Source organism: Leptinotarsa decemlineata, unplaced genomic scaffold, assembly GCF_025532065.1.
Source record: "Leptinotarsa decemlineata unplaced genomic scaffold, Ldec_3_MD MMD2_tig00026294_RagTag_RagTag, whole genome shotgun sequence".
In the NCBI taxonomy this organism is placed as follows: domain Eukaryota; kingdom Metazoa; phylum Arthropoda; class Insecta; order Coleoptera; family Chrysomelidae; genus Leptinotarsa; species Leptinotarsa decemlineata.
In genome coordinates, this window is record NW_027412674.1 from 12,690,862 (window position 1) to 12,717,998 (window position 27,137).

Consider the following 27,137-nt stretch of genomic DNA (forward strand, 5'->3'; position numbering starts at 1 on the left):
GATGTTTTTATTTCCTGTCATTTTTGTAGTTGTTCATTGCGATTCATTCCTTTCAAATATCGTTGAAAGTTGAACGAAAACATTCAACTTAGTAACAAATGAAATTCTCTCAAATAATTTTGAAAGAAATATTAAGCCACCTTGTATCAATTAATGAATGTGTCAGGTAATTTGAAAAATGTCAAATAGAAGATACTGTTCTGACTTTTGTGATGGAATTCGTGTTTTTTGTAACTGCTTTCATATTTTATACCACCAAATGTACAGCTGTGGATCAGATGAGTAAAACTGAAGAGAGTGAAAATACTAATGAAAACGTTGGTATGTATAATGTTGATAACTAAAATGTTTCACTGCACAATTGAATCCTTGAAGATATATTCACGACATGTTACGAAGAACTTGGTTGCTTGCGTACAGATTCTAAGTGGTATCATAAAAAATACAGACCAGTCAATTTGAGACCCGTCGAACGCCATATAATCAAAACTGATTTCTTGTTGTTGAAGAGAAGCAAACAGGTGAGTTATCTAAGAGGACAGAAGGTTAGTGTATAATTATTCTTAACATCCTTAGGACCCGGAGAGTTTGCTGTATAATAGTTTTATTGCTAAATATGGGTCGATTAAAGCCGTTGGTTTCAACAACGAATCAGAACTTATGATTCTTATACACGATTTCACTGCAAATGGTTATACTGGATGGGTGAAGGTAACATTGAATATTTGATAAGTTTCAAAGTCGCTATGCAATTAATTTCAAAATCAATTTTTCACAAAGATGTATGAATTCGGTGACTTCAATGTCCACAATATAGAATGACTCAAATTATCAAATATCAACGACGAACAAGGTCGCGAAGCTGAGGCTTTTCTAAAGAGCAGCGAACTTACTCAAATTATAAATGAACCAACCAGGATTCCTGATCGTGATGGAGAATATGCTAGTCTTCTGGATCTATGCCTAACAACCAATCCAGAAATATACACAGTCACCGTAAGGTCTCCATTGGGATCTTCTGACCACAAACTCATTTCAGTGTTCAGTGAATTGCCGATTAAGGTTGGGGAGCAATCTAGGTTGCGCAAGGTTTGGCATTACAAATCTGCTGAGTGGGAGGATCTTCAAGATCATTCCCAAAATTTCTCCTGGTGAGATGTTTGTTTCAGCTCCAAAGATCCATCTATTTATGCTTCTGAAGTGACATAAGTTATTCTATCATCCAAGGTTGCATATACTTATTTTTCAATGAAAAGAAATTCTAACGGCAAACCTTGGTTCAACAAAAATTGGGAGCAAGTTGTCGCCTCCAAAAATCTCGCCTACAGGCAGTGGCGCAAAAATTTCAGTGCCTAAAACGAAACTAGGTTTTCAAGCATACCCTGAAGCTACAGGATTCCATCCAGAAAAGAGCCATCGGCCTGACTAGAGACGCGAACATCGCTTGCAGCCTAGATACTCTGGAACATCGAAGAAAGGTTGGAGATTTGTCTTTCTTCTATAGATACTTTCACGGGAAGTGTGACACATTTGTGACTTGGCACATTTGATTCCCCAAGAGCAGAAATACGCGGTAGATTGTGGCTGCTCATTGTTCCGAGGTTCAACTCAGTACACCTCAAACTTCATTCACTGTATAGGAATTCTTTCATTTGGAGAACTGCGGTTACGTGAAACAGACTTCCTGAGAACGGTTTTGCAAATGGATTTATTCCTCAGTGATTTAAATCTAATGTGAATCACTACTTTCGCACAGGCACGGCTCATAGAGCGCTTTGAGGATTTTCCTGTAGTGTTTGTTTTTTATCTTGGAAGAAAAGTATAAACGTACTCACTTATTTCTCATCTCGAATTTGAAATAGTAACAAATTTTCAAAGACAAAACCTACTCCAGCGTAGCCTCTGAGCTATAATTTAAAAATTTTGTAGAGTTAATGTTGCGTAAATAATTATTAAAGACGACTTTTCTCAAAATGCATTTCAAAAACATTGTTTACAGAAGAGAAAGTATAACATAGAATCATAAACTTATGTTGTGAACAAGAATCTAGCCGAAATCGTAAATAATTCATATACAGGGTGTTCCTTGAACACATGCTAATATATAAGGAGGCAATTCTTAGACCCATTTTAAGAAAAAAACTTTCTATGGACGTATGTCCTAAACGCCTTAACTTTTGAGATACAGGGTGGCAAAGTTTTCAAAAATAATCAGTTTTTTTAATAATAACTCAGATAATTTTGTAGACATCTTTGGCATATTTGATACATATGTTCCATGGCTCAAGGCGCATTTTCTGATGTACACAAATTTGTATTTTTTCATTCAGTGGCATCCCTACGGGTTTCGCATTGAATATTTTTGGGGAAAAAGTACTTCGCCAATGCTTTCTTTTCAAAATAAAATCATTTTCAAAATCCTCATTCATTTTTGAGGAAATTTTATCTCCTGGTATTTCTTTGTCCGACGCATGATTTTCACTCAAAAAAATAAAAATCGACAGAAAGCAAATTGAGAAATTAGATCAATTCTGAAATGAATGAGAATCTGAAAATTGCTCCATAAGGCATTATCAATTCCCTAATAATATTTGAAAACATAATCTGCAAAAAAATAAATTTTTCACAAAAACGAGTTTTATTTTATTTTGTGACAGTAAGTCTTAACGAATAGCACAAATTTGTTAATTAGTAATAATACCAAAACTGATTATAAAAATTGTTGGAAGTGGCCACCTGCACTTAGTATGCATGCTTCCGCCCTTCTACGCATGGAATTACGCACCCGTTCAAATATTCCCGGCGTATTTCGTATAGTTTAACACGAGGCAACTATCCGCTCTCTTAAATCTTCTAAAGTATTAACGGGAGTTTTATACAAAAGAGTTTTAGGATGACCCCATAAAAAAAAACTAAACTGTTGAGACCGGGGGATCTTGCTGGCCATTGCTGAGGTCCTCCGCGACCTATCCAACGATTAGGATAAACTGTATTTAAATGGTTTCGGACAATTACACTGAAATTAGCAGGGGCGCCATCGTGCATGTACCATATTCGATTCCTTAACGCAAGTGGCACATCTTCCAATAACCCAGGTGAGTCTTTTTCGAGAAAGTGTAAATAAGAACGTCCATCAAGGCGTCCTGGTAGAAAAAATGGGCCTATTGATGATCACCTATAATTCCTGCCCATACATTAACCGAAAATTGGTGTTGGAAATGGGTTTCGGTTATTGCATGGGGATTTTCTTCAGCCCACACATGATTGTTATGGAAATTTTGAATGGCATTCCGAGAAAAATTTGCTTCGTCTGTGAACAAAATTTGTGTCTCAAACTGCGGATTTAGTGCAATACTTTGTAGATACCACTGACTGAAGTTCACACGCTGTGGAAAATCTCTGTGGAGTAATGCCTGCACTCTTGAAATATGGTATGGGTATAACAAAAAATCAACCAAAATACGCCAAACAATTTGATGACAAATATCCAGAGTTCTAGCGATCTTCCTCGTACTCGTCTCAGGATGTTCCTCAATTTCTTGCAGCAACCGTAGCGGTGCTGCGGTGCTCAATTTCAGGAGTTCTTACTACACGAGGTCTACCTTTCGGAGTCCCTTTCTTGAAACTACCAGTTTTCCCAAGTCGACGATGAATATTTGAAAAGGTTCGGATATCTGGTAAGGCACGATTAGGATATCTTTCCTGATAAATGCGCCTGGCTTCTGTTGCATTACCATCGGCAAGGCCATATACGTAATGCATTTGCGCCATTTCCGCATTCGTATAATTTACCATATTTACTGATATTCAGAAAAACAGCGGACTACCAAAATAACACTTCAAAATCAATCAAAACGCGCTGTGACAGTTTTTAACACCAACACCTTACTTTAAACCAACATCAATATTAGCTACTGACGTTTGTACATACAGATAATTCATTTTTTATTGCTATGGTGAGTACGCTGTTTTTTCTGCTTTTAATCTTCAAAAGAAATCACATATCGACAAACTCCATATTTCCAAGAGGTGCAGTAAATAAATTCTGCTACACGTCATTTATTCCAGGATAACTAAATTTATGTTTTCAAAAATTATTAAGCGGTGCTGCGTTATGACGTAATTTTAATTGAGAACAGTGCATCTGACAACAAACAAATACCTTTCAGATCCTCAATTATTTTGCAACAAATTTAATCTCTTAGTTTGCTTTCAGTCGATGCACGATACCGCATCAGATTTTTAAGGAATTTATCCTTAAGTAAAGCGATTTTTAATTTTTTGAGCGAAAACCATGCGTCGGACAAAGAAAATCCAGCATATCAAATGTGCTCAAAAATGTATGTTAATTTTAAAAATAATTTTTAATTCAAGATAAAGCAGTGGCGTAGTATTTTTTTCGCCAAAAATATAGATTTCAAAACTCGTACGTACGCCACTGGCAGAGAAAATTAGGAAAATTGTACATCATAAAATGCGCCTTGAGGCATGGAACATATGTACCAAATATGCCAAAGATGTCTACGAAATTATCTCAGTTATTATTAAAAAACTGATTATTTTAGAAAACTTTGCCACCCTGTATCTCAAAAGTTAAGGCGTTTAGGACATACGTCCATAGAACGTTTTTTCCTTAAGATGGTTCTAAGAATCACTTCCTTAAATATTAGCATGTGTTTAAGGAACACCCTGTATAGAAACCGTTTCTCAAAACATGGGTACTTTTGCAAAATGTTGTACCTAAAAATATGTCATAAAAATCGATAGCAAATATAAAAACACGGTTTGGCAAATCTAACTCATGTAATTGTTTGGGCAACTGTATAGAACAAATATTGTTCTATAAAATTTTTTTTGTTACCATGCAATTTTGTTGTAAAATTATTATTTCAATAACTTTATGGTTTCCCAAAAAGTCCACCAACTTATTGGCTAACGACTACAGTACGACTTTGAAACTATAAAAACAATTTCTGGAACATCACTGGAAATATTCGATTCACATTCACCTGAAATAACAAATTGATGATTTTATTCCATTTTATTTGTATCAGAAACATTTTAATACATTGACTGAATTATAATGTCCAGCACGCTGGAAATATTATACATGGACAATCACTGGATTATAACGTAGTTTCTGTGGATTGGCAGAGGGGAGCAGAGCCACCATATGATCAAGCAATAGCTAATGCCAGAGTTGTTGCTTTGGAAATTATTATTTTGCTCAAAGAACTCAAAGTAAGATATATAGACGTTCTTTCAGAATAGTGACTTACATATTCACAGGAGAAAATGCATTATGGTTTCGAAAATATTCACATCGTTGGACATGGAATTGGTGCTCATATTGCTGGTTATGTTGGGACTACTCATGATAAAATTAAAAAAATTACAGGTGGGTGAGTATTCCTCAATTATTTTTTGACGAAATGATACTTTTTTCAATTTCGTATGTGATAGGGTGAATTTTCATTCTTCTCAAAAAAAAAAATTCTGTTGAAAAGAAATCTGTTGAAATCTGTTTTTCCGTTGAACAGTTCTCGCCTCCCTACGAACGACAACTCTCAAAAGTCAAAACTTGGGCGAGCTAAGGACGTCTTACCTTTTAACGTTTGATTCCTAACACGAGTTGGACGATAGGAAGTGAAGATCGATCGTTCGGCCTTGCGGTTCGAACCACCGGTTCGCACAGTGGTCGATTGACTGAGTAGAACTGACCACCCACGTCAACCCACCAGGCTACCGTCCTACCATTCGGTCATTAATTTCTAATTTGTCCCCTTCGAAGTAGTTCCTCCCATATATAGTGGTGTCTGCGTCTTTTCTTATCCTCGTAGTGAGTAGAAGGTAGTTCTGACATGCACTTTGCAGTATGTCGTTGAACTCTCGCGATTCGGTTTTTATCTCAACAATCGTCGCAAAACGCCACGTTTCACGAAATTAAACGAAAAAAAAAACTTGTGAAACGAATACTTTTATATAAATACTGAATTATACAAAAAACATTTTTCTCCACTCAGTTTGTATTTCAAACATTAATTACGGATGGGATTCAGATACCATGCACAGGTTAGGTTAGGTCCAAGGTATATTCAACCCTCCACCGCAACCCGCTAGGGTTTATTGTGGCTCAACCCTATTCACACTCGGCCAAATGAACCCAGCTTCTTGACGAACTCGATTAGTTTGTATGGTGAGTGGTCTTTCAATTCAGAAGGTGAGAGAACGGCTCTGCCGAAGTCTTAAAACCTGATTCAGTCCCCAGCGGGGCAGGCATAAAACATGTGCTCTGCTGTTCCATCAATTTCCAAACAGAGGCGACACACACTGTCTTCCGACAGTCCAAGTCTGTGCATATGATGATTTGAATGACTGTGACCTGTAAGAAGGCATGTTAGACATCGTAGTTCATCCCTACTGTAGTCCAATAACTGATTGGTATCAAGCTTTGAAGGGTGAATAAACGCCTTGGAGTGAGCCAATCCTGGAAGATTCAGCCAGTAGTCTATAAAACTTCTTGCCATTCAGGTGTTCAATGTTTCTTTGGCAAAACATAAAGCGATGCCAATGTCAGGTTCTGGTCCAATGAAGCTGTTTGCAGCCCCCTCCTCTGCAAGCAGTGTCATTACCTTCCACGCCAGTATGGTCAGAAATCCAGAACAGAGACAATCTGCTAAGTCTTCCAATCGAGGAGACCCGTATTGGTCAATTTGCTACCAATTTAGACGTTGCTCGGTAGGAGCCAAGAGCTTCCAACGCCGCTTGACTGTCCGAGAATATTTTTATTGACTTGTGAATAAGGTTGGATTCTTCCAATCTCCCTAATCTTCCCCATGAGTCTGCGACTGAAAACACCGGCACCAGAACCAGAAGGTGTTTTTGATTGGTCTGAGAACCGAAAACTTTATGCTCTTAATATTCTCTTCTCCCGGAGGATCCAGTCCTCTCTACTCGGGAACAATACTTCATAAGGCAGTTCGCAGTTGACAGTTGGAAGCGTAAAGTTAGGGGTCATTTCCAGAATACTGTGTCTTCCGGTGTCAACCAAGAGTCTGTTGCACTCTGTATTAGATTGATTAGTGCAATTGGCAATGTGCACGAGTCTATATGCAGTCCATATAGCCTCTCTCTCCAGAACAATTTGGAGAGGGGGTGGATCTAGAAGGATCTCCATGGCTGCTGACTGATGGCCAGGCAAGCCTGTCTCTGTACGCCAGAAAGCTTCGCTTGGGCCGTTTTCTGTAAAGTCTTCGGCCACAAGAGAATTGCACCATGAGTGATCATTGGTCTGGCAATCATCACATAAATCCAATGGATTTGTTTGGGACCTAAACCTCAAGTTTTACCACAAATTCTTCGACATGTCCATAGGGACAGTCTGGTTTTGTGTAAAACTTTTCCCAAGTGAGCGTTCCAAGTGAGTTTTTTATGAAGGACCATACCAAGATATTGCACTTCCGTCCCAAATGGAATGGCCTCACCATTGAGGCAAAGTGGCGTTAGTTCGTCCAATTTTCTTCTCCTGTTGAAGGGGATTGTTACAGTTTTGCTGGGGTTGACAGACATCTGCTTCCTCAGGCACCTACTGTGAGCAACGTCCATCGTATTTCGGAGGATATTACAAGCTATCTTTCCCGGCGTGAACCTTGCCAAGATGACAAGGTCTTCTACATAAGCTTGTAGATCTACTTTCCTTCTGTCAAGGGCATCAAGCAGACTATCCACCAATATACTAAATGAAAGGCGAAAATTCCACTTACATGGAACACTGTCATCCTCACTGGTAGACATCCTATGTTTCACCGTAAGACACTTACGTAATCAGTTCCTCAGTACCAAACCTGAATATCATTATGGGTGAAGTGTCTTACGATGAAACATCGAATGTATACCAGGGAGAATGACAATGTTTCATGCAAGTGAGATTTCACCTCTTTCATTCAGTATATTGTGTAGGAATCCTGTGAATGATATCTGATTCAATTCCACAATTGATGTTTGGAATACAAACTGAGTAGAGAAAAGTGTTTTTGTATAATTCAGTGTTCACATGCAAGTATTTGTTTCCGAAGTATTGTTTTCTCATGTGATGGAAGTAGTTGTTTCGAGGGTTCTTTCTCTTCCAGTTCGTGTCTAAAAGTTACTTCTCTGCTGGATCTATACGTCTTTGTGAAGGGTTATTTTTTTTCGAAATTGATTGCTCCCTTCTTTTTTTTCTATGTTAGGAATCACACGTTGAAAGGTAAGACCTCGCTAGTCCTTAGCTCGCAAAAGTTTCGATTTCTGAGGGTTATCGTTCGTAGGAGTGCGATAGCTCGTTAACGGAAAAAACATATTTTAAACATATTTAAAACACATACAAGATAGAGAAGTAGAAAGCCAGAAATCTGTTCCCCCTCTTTTATGTTTTGAAAAATAAATACAGTGCTTTTCAGATAAAAGTATCCACCTTTAATAACTTTTGTAATACTGGTATTTGGGAAAAATCCAAAAACACGTCAATTTATGTTGGAAGGGGCAAGCATTATGGCTTATTTAAACTTACTGAAAAAGCCACCCCCTCACCCCTAGCATCATCCTTTTTTTTTAATCACTTCTCATATTTTTCATGTAAAATTTGGATACTCCTCTTTGAGCTGATTTTAAAAATGTATAATACTTGTAGGTTAAAGTGGTTAGTTTATGAGATAAACAATTTTTCTTTTAATAGCACAAATTTTACTTATTTTTTACTTTCACCTTATTTGCCTGTACTAAAATGGGTTGTACAACAGTTCAAACTCTTTAATCTTTTTAACTGTGCTATTTATTCTACTTCAAAAATCCAAACAACAAAAAACTCTACTTTTTATTAAAGTTTGACATTGTCAACTAGAATTTGTAGTCACTATTGATAGTGTACTTTGATACATTATTTATTTTGTTTCGCTGAAATGGTTTACTCTTTGCAAGAAAGAATTGAAATTGTAGGTTTATACTACCATAATAATAATTGTGCAAGAGCTGCTGCTAGAATATTTAACGAATTACATGACGGAAGACATGCAACTGATAAGTATGTAATTCAACTGATGGAGAAATTTACCACAACAGGGTCTGTTTGCAATAAAGTGCATAAGCGAGAGGGACTCGTAAATAACGAAGCAATCCAAGTGGCAATTTTAGGGCAAGTCAGCTTAGAGGCTCAATAACCCCAATCGTTGTCAACAATAAGTAGAGCGATCGGTGTTTCATCTTCTACAGTTTTCCGAGTTCTACATAAATTCAAGTACCACCCATACAAAGTTAAGTTGGTGCACGAGTTGAATGAAGATGATTTTGATCGTCGTCTAGAGTTTTGCGAATCAATGACGCAATTTATCAATAACAATCCACAATTGTTAAACAATATTTGCTTTTCTGATGAATGCTCATTTTCATTAAATGGCTTAGTGAATAGGCATAATTGTAGATATTGGGCTGATAGTGATTCACATATTATGCGTGAATTCCATACACAACATCCCCAAAAGTTAAACGTTTGATGTAGTATCCTAGGTGACCACATTGTCGGACCTTTCTTCATCAACGGAAATTTAAATGGTGAATCATATCTTGAGTTACTCAGGGAAGGGGTTGACCCACGTATTACAACAATAATAGAAAATGATGATAACCTTTCCGAAGATTCACTGGTATTTCAACAAGACGGAGCTCCTCCACACTATGCTATGCCTGTCCGAAAATTTTCAAACGAAACATTCTCCGCTCGTTGGATAGGTAGAAGAGGGCAGATGATGAAGTGGCCACCTAGGTCACCGGATTTAACACCCCCAGACTTCTTTTTCTGGGGGTATTTAAAAACAAAAGTTTATGCTACCCAACCAGAATCTCTGGATGATTTACAAGAGAGAATAGAAAATGAATGTCGACAATTAAATCCAGCCGTATTAAGCAATGTCAGATAGGCATTTCAAAATAGATTATACCATTGTATGGAAGTGAATGGTACTCATTTTGAACACTTATTGTAACTTCATAATGAATAGCACAGTTAAACAGATTAAAGAGTTTGAACTGTTGTACAACCCATTTTAGTACAGGCAAATAAGGTGAAAGTAAAAAATAAGTGAAATTTGTGCTATTAAAAGAAAAATTGTTTATCTCACAAACTAACCACTTTAACCTACAAGTATTATATATTTTTGAAATCAGCTCAAAGAGGAGTATCCAAATTTTACATAAAAAATATGAGGAATAATTAAAAAAAAGGGATGATGCTAGGGGTGAGGGGGTGGCTTTTCCAGTAAGTTTAAATAAGCCATAATGCTTGCCCCTTCCAACATAAATTGACGTGTTTTTGGATTTTTCCTAAATACCAGTATTACAAAAGTTATTAAAGGTGGATACTTTTATCTGGAAAGCACTGTATATTATTTTATTCATATAAATGTGCCCGAATCATACTTTCCCCATTTTCTCACCTAGTTGTGTGAGATAAAAGTATGTTGATGAAAATGTTCCTTTTCTATAGTGATACGATGACTATCTTCAATTTTCAGGTTTAGATCCAAGTGGTTTCAGATTTGAAGGAATGCCAGAGTCAGTAAAATTGAATCCAAATTGTGCCCAATATGTTGAAATCATCCACACTGACGCATATGAATGTAATATATCACGTTTTTATGCACTCGACATTTGACTGACAATTTTTCAGCTAGAAGCCAAGGTATAAACGAAACTTTAGGTCACAGTGACTTTTATGTGAACAGCGCTAAGCATCAGCCAGGATGTTCCGAAAATACAACTTTCTCAAATCTTGTCTCAGTTGGGAGAAACAGCTTACATGAAGGGGAAATTCTGCCAGGCTGTGATCACAAAAGATCATTCAAGTACTTCATTGAATCAGTTGCTAATCGAAATTGTACCTTCATGGGAATTCGTTGCGAAAATGATTTTGCTTTCGAAAACGTATGATTTTTTTCCATCTACGTTTCATTTTTTGTATTACTGATGTTTTTATCCAAAAAGTGAATGATAAACGATATAATTTCATCAGTTCGGATTTCCATTGTCTGCTATGACGTGACGTGATTTGAAATCCCTGAATTGATACCAAGTGGAAATGGAACTGAATTACAAATCCAATCATCATCAATCCACAAAAAGAGGAATCATCAAAACTCTGATAGAGCATGATCTCGGGCTCTATAATTCGAAGGAAGGTCTTGGGAAGCAACTAGGCATCATCGGAAAGGATCTTCAACGGAATGGTTACCTCAAAGTGATGGTGGTACAGACTTTGACTGGAAGACAGCGAGAGCCTCGCAAAGAAGAGGAACCGCCACAACTAGTAGTTGCAGTTCCCTACATCAGAGGATCATCGGAAAGGATAAAATGAATTGGGTCCACGTACAACATCAAAACCTGCTTCAGGTCCGGAAACAACATCTGTAGTAGCCTAACGAAAACCAGTCCACCAAACACGGACTTTAATTCCAAGAATTGCATTCACTGGATCCCTAGTGAGTGCGGCAAATCCTATATCGGTGAAACTAAGAAGCCATTGAAAGTCCGCATTGCCGAGCACAAGAGGAGCACACAGCGGGAAGAAAATCAGGAATAGCAGAGCATGTTTGGACTCATCTACCTAAAATCAAGTGGTCACAAGCTGAGATCATCTGCAGGAAGAAATACTGATTCAAGAGTAAGTTCAAAGGAGCTGCATATATATGAAAACGGTCAACTCCCGCCAAACGAACATCTCCCGCTAAACCGCTGAAGCGGGGAGAGGATAGAGGGGATGTGCGAAAGCACTCGAATGACCTATGAATAGTCATCTCTTGGAGGAATAGTCCAGTCATCACCCGAATATGATTGTGGATACTAACAATCGAAACGTCGTAAAATATCTTGGCTTGAAATTTTTATTATTTTATTTCATTTTCAATTGTTTATTTTTCAATTTTCCACTCGATTCTCCATTTTATTTGTTCTTTCAAGAATTTCAAATCATATGGAAGTCCGAACTAATGAAATTCAACATGAAACATTGTCATACATCTTCGTATGTCACAATACTTTTGTGACAATGATATGGTATAGCGAAACTCGTGTCGCAGTTTTCTACACACATCGAAGTGCTTTTTTAAACGTTATAATGAATTTTCATCAAATATTGGTCAGTTCTATCATAACAACAAAAATATTTATCTGAAGAAATGAACTTTGAAACGTCCAAGCCAATCTCGTTCATACCTACATAGTAGGTTGTATGAACTGACGCCTATCAGAAAACTACTACTTCCCTGGCTAATACCACGAAGGGCGTTGAAATATATCCGACAGGCGTCGGTACCGGAATCTTCACAGAAAATTTCTAGTATATGCAATTGGCAATATAACTGAAAGAGTCGACCTTCAATTTTGGAACGGGCACACTTGCAGACCGGTTTTGGGGTCATTAGCCACTCGTCAGTGCAAGTTAGTGGACATCATCGATCTTAAGTCAATGATATTCCATGATTGAAAATCTGAATTCTTTCAGAGTATTTCATTCCTCTTCCTAAGTTGGAGCGAACAACAAAATGTCACTTCATCTAGTGGACGAGGTACTGACCAACTGCATATCATGAATTTGCCCGATTTCTCTAAATAAGGATAAAAAAACCTTTCTATTAGTCAATGGGCTATGCTTGAAGACTGGCAGTAAACAAATCTAAAGAAATGAACTTTAAACGTTCAAGCAAGCCAGCCCGTGGCCGGATATAATCCATCGCCCTTCGTGGTATTAGCCAGGAGAGTAGTTGTTTTCTGATAGGCGTCAGTCCATTCAACCTACTGTGTAGGTATATTCGAGACTGGCTTGAACGTTTAAAATTCATTTCTTTAGATTTGTTTACTGCCTGTCTTCAAGCTCAGCCCACTGGCTGATAAGAAAAAAAATATTAAATTTTCTTCAGAATCATGGGTGAAACAGAAATAAAATGGAAAGAAATCTGTGTTTCTGTTAACCAGCTATATGTATCAATGAAAGAAATGGAAATAATGAACAAAATTCAGTTTTTTCCTTCAAAACAATAATCAGAACTAAACGGGTTGTACTTACTATTGATGAATAAAAATGTTCACGAATATGAAATAGGAAATATCAAAAATGTGAAGTATGAAAACTATATTATGGTGGTCTCATTATTGTCTTGATCTCGATGTCGATTGAAGAAAATCAAACTATTCACATCAAGCATTGACTCTGTTGTTTCTTTTGTTTCTTTATATTTCTGTGGTGAGTGGGGTGAGTTTGGGTATGCCATGAAATGATCAAGTTCTTTATGTGCATGTCGAGAATGTCGTCGATGTATATCAGCCATGATTTGAGTTTCATTCGAGCGTTGTTCAGGGTCTTGGATTCCAAATACCTCATGAATAGGTTGGAGGTGACAATTGATGGAGAGAAACCCTTCAGAGTACATTCTATCTCTATATGAAGTCGTTGGAGCTGAAATATGTGTTTTTCGAACAGTGGCCTGAGAGTTCGATAACGTAGGCTGGTAGGTCCTTGTTCATGGAAATCTGGTCTGGTGCTTCATTTTTGAATACATTGGAGTCCAAAGACTAGACTAGACTAGTCCAGACTAGTACATATATCGTTCGTGACCAATGTGATGTTTTCTATGAGAACGATGAAATTCTCTAAGTTCTTGACATATGATTTTCAATGATATAGTGTAGTGTGGCTGTAGTGGAGATCCAAGTGCGCTGACGATGGGCTTAAGAGGTGTGTTTTGTTTGTGGATCTTAATCCATGTACTTGAGAGATCGGCTGGATTTTTCCTAGGTATGATTTGTTTCTGGCTTTTGGCGTCTATTGGTGACTTTCGTATTTTTGTTATGGTGGTTTTCTCCAAATATATTGTAGTATCTCAAGTGGTGCGTTTATATACGTTATCTTTGAGTAGGTCCTTGATTTTCATAAAATTCTTCAAAACATAGTTGGTTTCTATCATAAGTTTTTTATAATTTTAGTTATTTGTATCTCGATAATGAATGATTTTTCGATAAACATTTCATCAAAAAAAAGTTATTTATTTTGACGAAATCCACCACATACTTAGTTTTTGTAATGTTCTCAGCAACTTCACTTAGCGCCCAAGGAGCTAAGTAATATGCGTCGATATGTAAAATTGTCGAAAACGATCACCTCCAGCGTTGTTGGGGAAGTTTTTTTTTTATTTGGAAAAGGTGTGGGAATTAGATTTCACATGAAAAGTACCACAAGTTCACTGTCGAAAAAGTTAGAAAAATTTGAAATAAATAATGACAGCGTAGGCAGTACCTTCTAGATTTCACATAGAAATTATTACCAAATCATGATTTTCCACGTCAAAAAATCCTGTGTACCAAATTTCGTGGAAATAACTCGTTTTTTGCAAAAGTTATATTTAGAAACGAATAAACAAATTCAATTTCAACACCATGTATCTCCGAAACAAAGCAGGTGCGGATATACGTTTATAAAGACTTTTTTTTGTTAAATCGTCTCAGGAATACGTCACTTGAATATTTAATCGTACTTGTCTCACACCCTGTATTTTATCATACATTTTTCTCTTTTGCTTAGTATAATTTCCGAACGCCGCTGCGAGAGACAAATTATGGCAAAAACGTCAGTCATTTTTGAGAATTTAGTGCCAACTATTTCGGAATTATAGTATAGTGGAATGATGACACTGGTCTACAGTGGTTTTGTTGCCCTAGATATGAGATTGATTTTGGGTGTATTTATACTCACAATTCATGAAATTATCAATGGTTTTGTAAGATTTGCTCTCGTTTTCTTTTAAATATTTATTTTCATTTTACATTACAAAAATTCGAAAACAAGAAACAAAATAACAGATATATTCATAATCTCAGTTTGATTTGGAAAAAAATATGATACTTTCAAGTAAATAGAGAGGAAAATTTTGAAAACATGTTATATTTTCATGAAACGCTTTTTGAGAGCTTTTCTTTTATAATTTTTCAGAGGACAATCTCTTTTCAAAGACCAGCAGTAATCGGCCATCATGTGACAATCCCATCGACCCTGATATCTTCCTTCCATTACTTTTAGATCCTGGTGGAACCGCTCTCCCTGCTCATCACTATAATTTCCTAAATTATCTGGAAATTTATCCAAATGGTTGCGAAGATAGTGTAACTTGATACTCATAATTGCTGAAAGTTTGTCAGCATATTTTGTACAATTTCTTCTTAATTAGGTGCTTTATGGTTACCTAGGAAATTTTCGACTACCAACACAAAACTTTCCCAAGCTTTACTTTTCGGAACAGTCATAACTTTCATAAAATCAGTGTCTTTCATCAATTGCCGTATTTGAGGACCATCAAATATTCCACCTTTCAACTTTTCCATACTTTCGGAAATTTTCTACGAATATATTCAAAACAATCTCCTTTCTTGTCCAAAGCTTTTACGAATTGCTTTATCATTCCTATCTTAATATGCAATGGTGGAAGTTCTTTCAGGCCAAACATCTTGTTCCCAATGACATTGCTTTGCTCTGCTGTCCCACATACAAATGAAGCAAGGGTATTTCGTGTATCCACTTTGTTGACCAAGTAAAAAATTAACCATTTTTAAATCCACACAGATCGACCATTGATCTGTTTAAAATCTGTTTTTCCGTTAACCAGCTGTCGCACCCCTACGAACGACAACCCTCAGAAGTCGAAACTTGTGCGATCTAAGGATTAACGAGGTCTTACCTTTCAACGTGTGATTCCTAACACGGAATGCTCCGAGTAATTGATTTTTTCTAAAACTAATTTGACATTTTCATATTCTTCTTTGAGTTTTGTAGAATGAGCGATTGGAATTGATGCAAATGTATTTCCATTATGCAGTAAGACGCATTTTAAACTTCTTTTACAGCAGTAGGTTTGTATTCTTTCAAACCCATGTCCAGAAGCAGCTTCGCAATATTATTACAGTATACCAATCCTTCATTTTTATCAAAAAATTGTAATAGCTCACTTTCTCTCGTTCTGTAGGTTGTAATTGTAACTGTCGGTGCCAATAATTTTTTTCTTTCAATCTTGAAGCTAACAGTTCTGATCCTTGTTTTGATAAATTTAGATATAAATCACTGAGTTCATTTTGGGAAAACAACTTTGACGTACATGTTTCACCCTCCCATTCACTTCCACTGGTAGACTGATTCGATTTCTGTGAATTTGGCAACATAATTGTTTCTGAGGGCATGCGAATCACTTTTGAAACATAAATAGGCCGAGGGAGATTTTCACTGTGTAAAACAGGACATTTTGTAGACTGTAAGTCTGGATATCTCCACGTTTGATTTCGATTAAAACCTTTAGCATCTACTACGCAAAAGTAACAATCATCAAAATTATTCTTAGGCTCCATCCAGATCATAGGAATACCAAAGTCTAATCCAGAACGTTCTCCTTTTTTCCACAACCGCAAAGACTCAACGCAAGACTTACAAACTTTATTAGGAACCCATGATTCATCTAATTTATCCATTTTAAAACCGAAATATTCAGCATAAGTTTCCTTAACAGAGTCTGTGATATGTCTTTTTTGTTTTTTTAATATATAAATACCACAAATATAACAGAATAAATCACCACTATATTTGCACTTCCTTCGTGACAAACTCATTTTTAAAAAGACAAGATGAATATATTAGAACGGACACTCAACAATTGAAACAAAATATTAACATATAACAACTCATCCAGATATCCGTGTTAGTACTTCAATATTATCGAATAACTGTGTTCTCAGCTGTTTTGCAAAGCAAGGAGCCCGAGAAGTGGGGATCACGTGATGTTTGTACGCGCAAAGAAGTTGCGCAGAAGCCTAATCATGACTGAGAAAATATTTTTTTTTACTGACAAGCCGATTATTATAAAAAATACAAGATACGTAAAAATCATAAAAACTAGAGCACATTCAGTACTTTAATAAATATATTCGTGATTTAGGCACTCGAAAACATAAAAATTTGCAAAAATATCCAGGGCAACACAAATATTTTTTTTTGTAGAGCTGTGTGATAATTGACTTTTGAATACAGTAATTTTCAAATAACTGCATGAATTTTACTTGCTTTCGAATTAACCTGAAGAATCGATCCTTGAAAAGAGTTTCATCATAATAGTCATGTTTCGTGTTACATTCATCAACTTTCAACTTTAACACTATTAACTTTCGCATATTATAGAAACGAGCTCATATGTTTAGAGTGTGTGAGCAATAATGTTTTTATTATTTCAGGGAAAATGTGCATCTTGTACTGATCCTGACAATGATTGCAGAATATTTGGCCTGAGAACATATAGAACCACTATTCAGAAAGAAAAGTTTTTTCTCAACACAGCTGATCACGCTCCATACTGTAGTAAGCTAGCTTGAATATTATAAATGGAAAAACATTATTTTTGTTAAGTGTTTCAGTATAGAATAAGTATATATATGAAGAAAACTGGTGGCTTCGGTTATTTTGATTTCATATTGGTCGACGACAATGCGAATATAGCTGAGGTGATATTATCGTCATCCAGCCCAGAGTGAGTTGATTTTAAGTGGATATCAAATACTACCAACTCCTTTATTTTCAACTGTCCACAGGTCGAACTATAGAGAGATGAAGGGAGATCAAAATAACACATTCGTCTATTATGCACACCCGCCTCAGCTTGGTTCCATTAAAGAAGCCAAAGTGAGATGGAATCAGAAGAAAAAGTTTTACTGTATTATCTACTGCAGTACAACTGTTAATGTAGAAAAAATATATGTGAAATTATTGAACGGTCACCTAAAAGATGAAAGGTATGAAATTATCAAATCGGTATAATTTTAAAAGTTTTGGTAAGATCAATGCTCCTTTTTTTGATGCAATCATTTCAACATTCAAACTGGAAATAGATTCGGACCAAATCAGTTATTATCCACGACAATAATTACACACTTTTCAAAAACATTCTATATATGAAAAGCAGAAATTATGTTCATTTGAACGGGATGACCACATAGATCAAACCGGAGTAAGTGTTTGTGGAGATGTTTCCGGACTTTGTCTGCAGGTAGCGCAGTGGTACATCCCACCGAATCCACTGCAGATAAAGCTTATTACTAGTTGGAAGTGATTTTGTTTTACGATGAAGACATCGACCGCAATATGCTGTTAAAAGACCGGGTTCACCGTATCCTCAGGAAAGGTGACGATGATAACGTCCGTCCAGCTTCTGTGGAAGAACTGAAGGGCTACATCAGGGCTGCAAAGGCCGAAAAAGCTCCGGGGTCGACTCAATAACCAACAAGTTATTGAAGAGGTTCCCAGACAACTGCGTTGAGAACCTCCTGAACATCATGAACAGTTTGTTGCCCCTCAGACACTTCCCCAGAAGGTGGAAGCATGCATCATCGTCATGATACCAAAACAGGGTCAGAACCTGCTGTTCCCACAGAACTATCGCCCGATCATTCTACTCTCGTCGGCGGCTAAGCTGGCTGAAAGAGTCGTTCTCCAAAGGCTCAATGAAGAAGTTGAGGACCGAAATGTTCTGCCTGATGAACAATTTGGCTTCAGAAGAGAACACTTCACTGAGTTACAGGCTCTGAGGCTGGTCGAAAACACCATCCACAAGTTGAACACTAATAAAAAAGTACATATTTGTACTATTAGACATCTCGAAAGCCTTCGACTGTGTATGGCACGAAGGCCTTCTACACAAATTAATCGCGATCGACCTGCTCTGGGGCCTGATCCGGTGGATTAGGTCTTTCCTGAAAGACGGAACATTTCAGGTTAGAGTAGAGGGCTCTCTGTTTGACAACAGAGAGATCCTCGGTGGAGTGCTGCAGGGGGCCGTGCTCTCTCCGACGTTGTATGTACTTTATACCAGTGACCTTCCGAGGCCCGAGCGTGTGAAGATATCTCTATACGTCGATGACACGGCTCTCCTCTTGTTTTCCATGGTAGGGAGCTCGGTGTCTTCTACATGCAATGTGCATTGGACGACCTCGAGCGCTGGTACCTCGATTGGAAGATCCGAGTGAACCCGAACAAGACTCGATAACCAGGGGAAAATTGCTATCTTCTCCGGCCAGAAAAGTGAGAATGTATGGAAAGGAGATTAACTGGCAAGCGCGGGTAAAGTACCTTGGTCTTCTAATAGACCGTAGGCTCACTTGGAATCCACACATTATGTGCGTTAAGTCAAAGATCGAGGGTCGGATAGCTAGTCTGTTCCCTTTGATCAACAGAAAGTCAAAAAGAAGTCTGAATAACAAAGTTACTATCTACAATACGATGTTCAAGCCTGTCATCATGTATGCTACAGGCATCTGAGGGCAAGCGACCACGTATAATATCTCCATTCTGGAGAGATTGCAAAATAAGTTAATGAGGATGATTGTGAATGCTCCTTGGTTCCTGCGGCAGTCCATTCAGTCGAGGAATCGAGGAGTTTTTAATAGCGCGGAAACCCACGAAAATCCGTTAGTAAGGGAAGCTATAGATTATGCTGTAGACGACCCCTTCCGATATAGAAGGCTCTGTCGAATGTCCCCCGTTAACGGACAAATAGATTCTTCATCCATCTCACCCCAGCCAGGTAGGGGTACCCCGTGAAAGGCGGTACTGATGTCTGAGGACTTCATGCCGCCAACATCCCCTCAGTCATGAACCCATTTGTCCTTCTTCGACAAAAACCAGCTAAAAGGGTAAGGGAGCTGGGCTCGGATTAGATTGGATAAGATTAGATAAGTAACAGCACCTAAAGGCTGACTTTCAACTGAAACAGGTAGATGTCAATCTTGCTGGAGTACTCATCAATAAGTTGAGGACTGCTCCGGAGGAGCGGGGTGGATGAACGAGATGAGATGTTCCGCACACTGTAACCGTGTGGAGAAGATTTCAACTCAGGGCACTCAACCCGGAAGGAGGCATATGGGGGGGAGGTTACTCGGGATATTCAGACGGTTCACTCCGTCTGAAATTACTCTTTTTGTACTGACAAGGAGCTAGTACTTCGAAATCGGTCAATCTGCGGTTGTCCCTACCAAATGAAATTGATTTTAGCTTTTCATGAATAGGAAGTTGCTTGAGTCGGATCTATCAGATACGAAAAGTTGCACAGATGCCTGATGGTTTTATTTCAGCTTTCACTATATGTATAGAGTAGACTGTTCAAGGAATGAGGTGAATGTTCAAATTTCGGGGGCTACGTACATTCGATTAGATTTTTTTTTCATTTTATAATATTCATACACTCTTTTTGGACATAGTTTCATAATTTCAGCTGTTCAGTACGTTCAGTTTATTGGTGAGAGGCATAAAAGTGGAAAGTATTTTGTGTGTTCGGCAAATTTTGTAGGAAAATGGAATTTATTGCTCGAAAACACTCGAAATGTTGACAGTGGCATACAATGATTGTAATCTGAGTCAGAAAAGTGTATCATCACCAATTGTACAACCTGTTCACAGAAGGTCGAGAAAATGTGAATGACGACGGTCGTGCTGGATGCCCCAGTATATCAACAGCCGATCAAAATATTAAGGAATTGAAGAGAGTTGTTATGGAGAATCATTGAGATACTTTCAGAAAAGTTTCTGAAATTGTCGGCATATTGGTTGGCTAATGTCATGCGATTTTTTCGAAAATTTTGGGCATGGAGCATGTGGCAACGGCGTTTGTTTCAAAATTGCTGAAGTTTGGCCATGAAAATTATTGCATGATCATCACCTAGGAAAATAAAAGTACAACCGTCCCAATGGAATAGAACATACAAATCATCAATTTCAATCAATTTTGTTACATATTGGAATTATTTAAAAAAGCATGAGAGAAACATTAGTAGAATACATTCTAAAGTTGATCAATAAGATAGACATGTTGATATTTCAAGAAAGAAATTTGTATCTATAGGTAACAAACACAATATATATCATACTTGTACATTGAAAACAAATTTCTTCAGTTCGTTTTTGAACATGTTCAGAGATGGGCTATTTTTAATTGCATTTGGTAATTTGTTGAACCGATCAAAACCCTTGAACAACAAAGAATTCATGGTGTTTTTGTTTTTTGTTCTGTTTGTATATGAATTATTATTATTTCGAGTGAAGTGGTGGTGAATATCATGATGAAAGACAATGTACTGTTCGAAATAAGATAGTTCAAAATTGTTCAATATTTTGTATATAAATATATAATAGTTGTTGAGGAATGAATTGCCCATTTGAAACATTAAGCAAAGTAGTAATAGGGGTGTCTCTACGGCACTTCAAAATGATCCTCATACCACGATTCTGAAGTTTTTGGAGTTGAGACAATTTATTTTGATGGAATTGATATAGGATAGAGGAACAGTAGTCAAAGTGTGGCTGAAGAATTGACTTGTAAACTGTGATACTTGACTCGGTAGAAAGATTAACACATGGATCAATAAGTCCCGAGACTAACAATGAAAACAACATTTTTTTTACAAATTTTTTTTTATTCATCAACATAATCTCCTTTTAGGGTGATACAATGGTTCCAACGCTTTTCCAATTTTTCAATACCATGTTTATAAAAAAATGTCTTTCGCTTCAAAATAAGTTTCAGTTTCAGCGATGACCTCCTCATTTGAGCCAAATCTTTTTCCCTGGAGCATTTTTTTAAGATCAGCAAAGAGCCAGTAGTCACTGGGGGCTAAATCTGGTGAGTATGGGGGGTGGGGAAGCAGATCAAAGCCCAATTCGTTTAATTTTGCCATTGTTTTCATCGACCTGTGGCAAGGTGCATTGTCTTGGTGAAAAAGGATTTTTTTTCTCTGCATGTGCGGTCGTTTTTTTGCGATTTCCTCCTTCAAACGTACCAGTAAGTCAATATAATAATCACTGTTGATCGATTTACCTTTTTCGAGGTAGTCAATGAAAATCACGCCATGCGCATCCCAAAAAACTGACGCCATCACTTTGCCAGCTGACTGCTGCGTTTTCGGACGTTTCGGACGGCTATCGCCAGCTGTGCGCCACTCAGATGACTGCCGCTTTGACTCTGGAGTGTAGTGATGTATCCATGTTTCGTCCATGGTCACGTAACGACGCAAGAAATCTTTTTTGTTGCGAGTAAATAGCGATAAACAGCTTTCTGAATCATCGACTCGTTGCTGTTTTTGTTCCATCGAAAGCAATCGCGGCACCCACTTAGAAAAAACCTTTTTCATGCTCAATTTTTCATGAAGGATAGTAAATACACTTCCATATGATATCTGTGTCATCTCAGCAATCTCACGGAGCTTCACTTTACGATCTTTCATTACAATTTTTGTCACTTCACTCACATTTTCCGGTGTAACAGCTTTCACAGGTCTACCCGAGCGTTCTGCGTCATTTGTGTCGGTACGACCACGTTTAAACTCGGCAAACCACCGACAAATCGTTGCTTTTGATGGACAAGAGTCCGGGTAACATTTTTCAATCCATTCTTTCGCTTGCACGATGGCTAAGCAGGAAAAGCACCACAATCCTGCTTAGCCATCGTATCCATTAGATTTGCCCCTCTGTACCTCATTTCGTTCCCAAGATTTCCAAAATTGAGAAGAACCATGATTGAAGAGATAAAAACCAAATCGCTGAGAGATCTCAAGGACATACCAAAGGGTGCATATCAGAACAGCTTCGAGGGGGACTATCTTGGTAGGAACAATATGAAAATGATGACTGAGTGATGATTTTTTGAGAAAAATCAAAATTCACCTTATTTTTTGAACAGACACCGTATGATATTCAATCCAGTTATTACTGTCCAATTTAGATCGTAGAAATAGTGATGTTTTGGAAATGATTGTTATCTGACTCGTGAATTTTTCCATTTGAATTTCATGTCATCAAATGTGGAGCTATAACTGATATTTTTCTGAAGATTCTTGAGCACTCACTTATTGAAATTATTGATTCATCATTGTCATGAATGTAAAAAGTGATCTTCATGAAACGTTGAGTGTCTGATATTTCAAACATCAAAAAAATTCATCAATTGATTCTTCATTGAATACAGTAATGAAATTTTCCACAAAACCTTTCAATTTTTTCAAATTTTTATCGTGACTTCAATATTTGTTAAATACATTTTTCCGATCTATCGAAATTTCAATGAAATTACGGATTTCTAGGGAAGAATCAGTTCTATGTTCTTCAAGTGGCACAGATATTGAGGATAGGACATTTAAAACTTTCACTTCTTGCTCTGGATCAAGAACAACTACTACTGAAACTACTGAAACAACTGAAACAAGTACCCTTCCAACGACTATAAAAATGTCAACAAAGAAAGCGGAATCAATAAGTAAAACAATACCTGGGCATTTAGACTAGTTTTAATTTACACTAATCCACAAAATAATATAATATACAGTCCATATATCAATAACGCAACAACAAGAGCTTCATATACTTATTTTCAATTAGCAAAGTGTACAAAATAAAAGTGTGCGGTCTTTTCATCATTTACTGATTTCGCTCCACCTGGAACCCATAATAAAACGGTGTTCTTATGAGACAGATCTGGTGGTTTTTAGAAACAGAATTCTGTATCACACATGTTGGAAATAGTTTTCAACGACATAAAGACATAATATTTTTAGAGTAATGAGCTCACATAATGATTTCAAGTAACATCAGATTTCATTCCAAACACCAACTTCATTGATAATTCACAAATATTTTTCATCCTGGATCAACTGGATTTGAATATGCATTATGGATATCTGAAGGAGTATCCGAAAAAGAATATTCATTTTGCGTTTTTCTGTTCTCTGAATGACTTTTTCATCAGAAAATACAGAGGATTCATCTCTGTTCCCCTGTTCAAGAATGTAATAGACTTATACAGGTTTCGAATTTGAATTTGTTCATCAGAAAACATTGTTTATTCACATTCATCCTAAATTACTCGATAATAGATCAAAACCATGGACACATAAAAATTAGGAATGTATAACCTATAGAGGAATATCCATGTGAAGAATTTTCCGTATTTCTTTAGATTTCTGAGATGAACCAGAAATTTTGCATAATATATTCTACAAAGTAGGTATTAAATTTGCTTTTTTTTGCTGTACCTGTGAATATACAACAAAATCGTTACTTTAGATATGAGTGAGCTCCATTTGTGGCTTACTTAAATCCAAAATATACTGTGTTCGCAGAATCATTATTGTTATGGTTCAAAAAACTGGTTTCAGTAAGAGCAATTGACTTATTTCAAAAGCATACGTTTTCGAAAATTATACCAAACGGTTGTTTCCATGTCAAGTGCATTTAAATGAAATGAATTGAAAAGGAACTAGTTTCAAAGCAGTTCAGTCACTTCAAGTCTATTTTTGTCATAGATTGAGTAAACTAAACGATCTGCTACAACAGATTTTCCAAAAAAAACAAATAGTACCTAATAAATATACCTTTTATATGTACAACTCCACATTGATTCTGTTTTTATAGACAATAAATATTATTGTAACTACATTGCGTTTTTATTTTCAAGCATTCTACCCCCTCTCTAAAATTACAACACATGGACAAATAACAAATGACGCCTTTCAGGCTAGCGATATGTATTTAACTCAAATATAGGATTCAGAGAGAAACCCGTCGCAAACACTATATATTTACTGAAATTGAGAGATATTCTGTAGCTGAGACACATCAATCGTTTCAGTAATCATACTTGAGAATAAAGTAACCATAACTTCGTGTGGTCCTAACAATTTGCTATCTGTATAAACTGATAAACGCAATAACATTTACAAAATTCGTTAACAAGTATCTTATCTGTGAGAGGCACTATACAATAATTATATTTCCTGAAAATATAATCAATTTATATTATCTCAAAGTCATTTTGTATAGAGCCACTCTCGATTTTTCATCAACTCAATTTCCATATAGGTACGTTACTTTTCATTCTATTCTAATTTTTCTTTTGTATTGACATCGTTTTGTTGGTTTTGAAAATTTCATCTTGTATTGAAAATTCGCAAGGTATGAATGATGAGGTTTGAAATTTTGCCATTCATTGATTCAGTCTGAGGTATCAGATGATTCTGTGGAATTAGATTCATAATATGAGAACAGTGCTACGAGAAACTATCAATATCAAATTTCTCGTCCATTCTCTTATAAACACAAATGTAAAATTCATAACAATTTTCAATTACTTCCTCAGTTTTTTCTTGAGAATTCCATTTTATCTTCATATCAACTGAACCTATTTAGTCCAGAGTTGAACTGAGGTTTCTACTAGGTATTCATCCTCTTATTTATTTTCAGCTCTTTATCTCAAATTTTTGTATATAACAGATTAAATATAGGCGGGAAAGACAAATTAGACAAAATTTCAGTTTCACGAATCGAAAGTGTGGTTTTTGGAAATGTTGAAATGATTTACAGCTTAGAGCAGGAAAGTATTGAAACCTTTCGTAAAAAAAGATAGCATAAAATTTTAGAAAAAAAAACTACATATTTCAATGACCTGACAAAATTCCATACCTTTTAACACGAAAGTAAACCTCTTGAAAGAAGGAAAATTGTGAAGCATGACATATTCTCACATTTAGAAGAATTGTGGACAATTATGTATTTTTCTAGAAGCAGTTATACCAATATCTTCTTCAGAGAGGCCTACCTGCTACGTACGTATGAATATAGATACTCATACAGACGCATGCGTAAGGAAATAAAATCAGAAAAATGCGCATGCGTATTGTCAGTCTCGATGAGAGTAAAAATGAAATTTGAGATATTCCTACATCCTGGTCAAAGTTTCAACAGTAAAATGGTTGTCCAACCTCAGAGGAGGACACGAGAATTGAAAAGTATTAACAGTTACAATTGGCAGCCTGAGGCCCTTGTGGGGTATCCGTCAAACGTTGACCCTTGGCTCCTCCACTCATCAGGGTAGGGTCAGTGTCTAAACTGTCCGACATCTTGTCGCAAATGATATCGACTAAACGTTCGAATACAGCCTGTAAAACGAAAGACACAATTACTTTTTCGACATTGATATCATTGAATAAGCCTAATAAAGGGTTTTTCATTAATCTTGTTCGATTGATGACCGGTTTCTGTTTATGATACCATTTTTAAGTAACTGGCAGTCATACCAATTTTTTTTTTCAGAAAGGGTTACCTGCTACGTACGTATGAATATAGATACTCATACAGAAGCATGCGTTAGCGAATAAAATCGTAAAAATGCTCACGCATGAAATCAGTATCGATGAGAATGAACTGTCGTAACCAATGATAAACTAAGTAGAAATTAGACCAAAGTTATTTTCTTTATTCTTTATTCTTTCATCAAATGCTTCCTACATTTGAATTTGCATAAAACACAGTTTGTGAGATATTATCCACACTATTCTTCACTTTTGAATACTACAGGGCTCAATACCTCAATAGACTTACATCAAATTTCTAAATACGAAAAACTTTAATGATCATACTGTTTTGTGCGAAAAAGTGAATGACTGTTAAATTTCTTTTCCTATATACGATTATGTGGAATTTCGAAATCATGTTTATGAAAGAAACTGGCCGTTTATAATTTTTGTTGGTTTCGAGTCACTGTTATAAAAATTTAATGAAATCATCCCTAACAAAACTATAAAATACCAAAAATATATACTTTTCAGTGCGGGATACAACTCAAAATGTTCCTATGACGACAGTCTTTCTCATTTCAAAATTAATCGAGGTAAAGACTGTATAAAATGGTTTGCCGATGAGTTGTCTGATATTGCAAAATTTGTTGAGTCAAAATTAAAGAGTATTGAGCCCATGACAATGCCTTCAAATAGTATCGAAGTTGCAACGACTTGTCATATTTGTGAAAAACCGTTCACCCCCAAAAATGTTATCGTGCACGATCATAATCATTACACGGGGGCGTTCCGGAGATATGCACACCAAGCCCCTTGTAATGTCAATTTTCTAGAATTATTCGTGGTACCCATTTCTTTTCATAATCTTTTAGGATACGACAGTCACTTCATTATGAGCGATATAGCAAAAAGAGGATGTGTGAGCATACTTTCCTCAAATACAAAAAATATGGTTCCTTTACACAGAACGA

General features: G+C 36.5%; 2 protein-coding genes across 8 annotated transcripts in view; one reads left to right on the top strand and one right to left on the bottom strand.

The window, feature by feature from the left end:
* The first annotated feature begins 145 nt into the window (after positions 1-145).
* Positions 146-23,515, top strand: LOC111509745 (pancreatic triacylglycerol lipase-like). 3 transcript variants are annotated; one of them, XM_074180444.1, is made up of 11 exons: positions 147-321; positions 376-521; positions 577-711; positions 5,092-5,241; positions 5,290-5,398; positions 10,545-10,649; positions 10,700-10,953; positions 17,290-17,410; positions 17,462-17,582; positions 17,644-17,844; positions 23,179-23,515. In XM_074180444.1, the coding sequence occupies exons 1-11, from the start codon at positions 213-215 to the stop codon at positions 23,378-23,380; spliced, it is 1,653 nt and encodes a 550-aa protein (XP_074036545.1). In that variant the 5' UTR covers positions 147-212; the 3' UTR covers positions 23,381-23,515. The 3 variants fall into 3 exon arrangements, with proteins under 3 accessions (XP_074036546.1, XP_074036545.1, XP_074036544.1); XM_074180443.1 differs by having other exon boundaries at positions 148-321; positions 17,290-17,413; XM_074180445.1 differs by lacking the exon at positions 5,092-5,241 and having other exon boundaries at positions 146-321; positions 17,290-17,413.
* Rab3 (RAS oncogene family member Rab3) overlaps positions 23,365-27,137 on the bottom strand; it is a 47,042-nt gene continuing 43,269 nt past the window's right edge. For all 5 annotated transcript variants that reach the window (XM_074180447.1, XM_074180449.1, XM_023165555.2 and 2 more), the window contains one exon: positions 23,365-26,028. In XM_074180447.1, the coding sequence (XP_074036548.1) occupies positions 25,882-26,028 (147 nt within the window). In that variant the 3' untranslated portion in view covers positions 23,365-25,881. The remainder of the gene's footprint in view (positions 26,029-27,137) is intronic.

Coding starts and splice junctions, on each gene's coding strand:
- LOC111509745 (XM_074180443.1), top strand. CDS start 213: ATGGAATTCGTGTTTTTTGTAACTGCTTTCATATTTTATACCACCAAA. Junction 522..576: donor TGTTGAAGAGAAGCAAACAG/GTGAGTTATCTA, acceptor TAACATCCTTAG/GACCCGGAGAGTTTGCTGTA. Junction 17,414..17,461: donor TGATCACGCTCCATACTGTA/GTAAGCTAGCTT, acceptor ATTTTTGTTAAG/TGTTTCAGTATAGAATAAGT.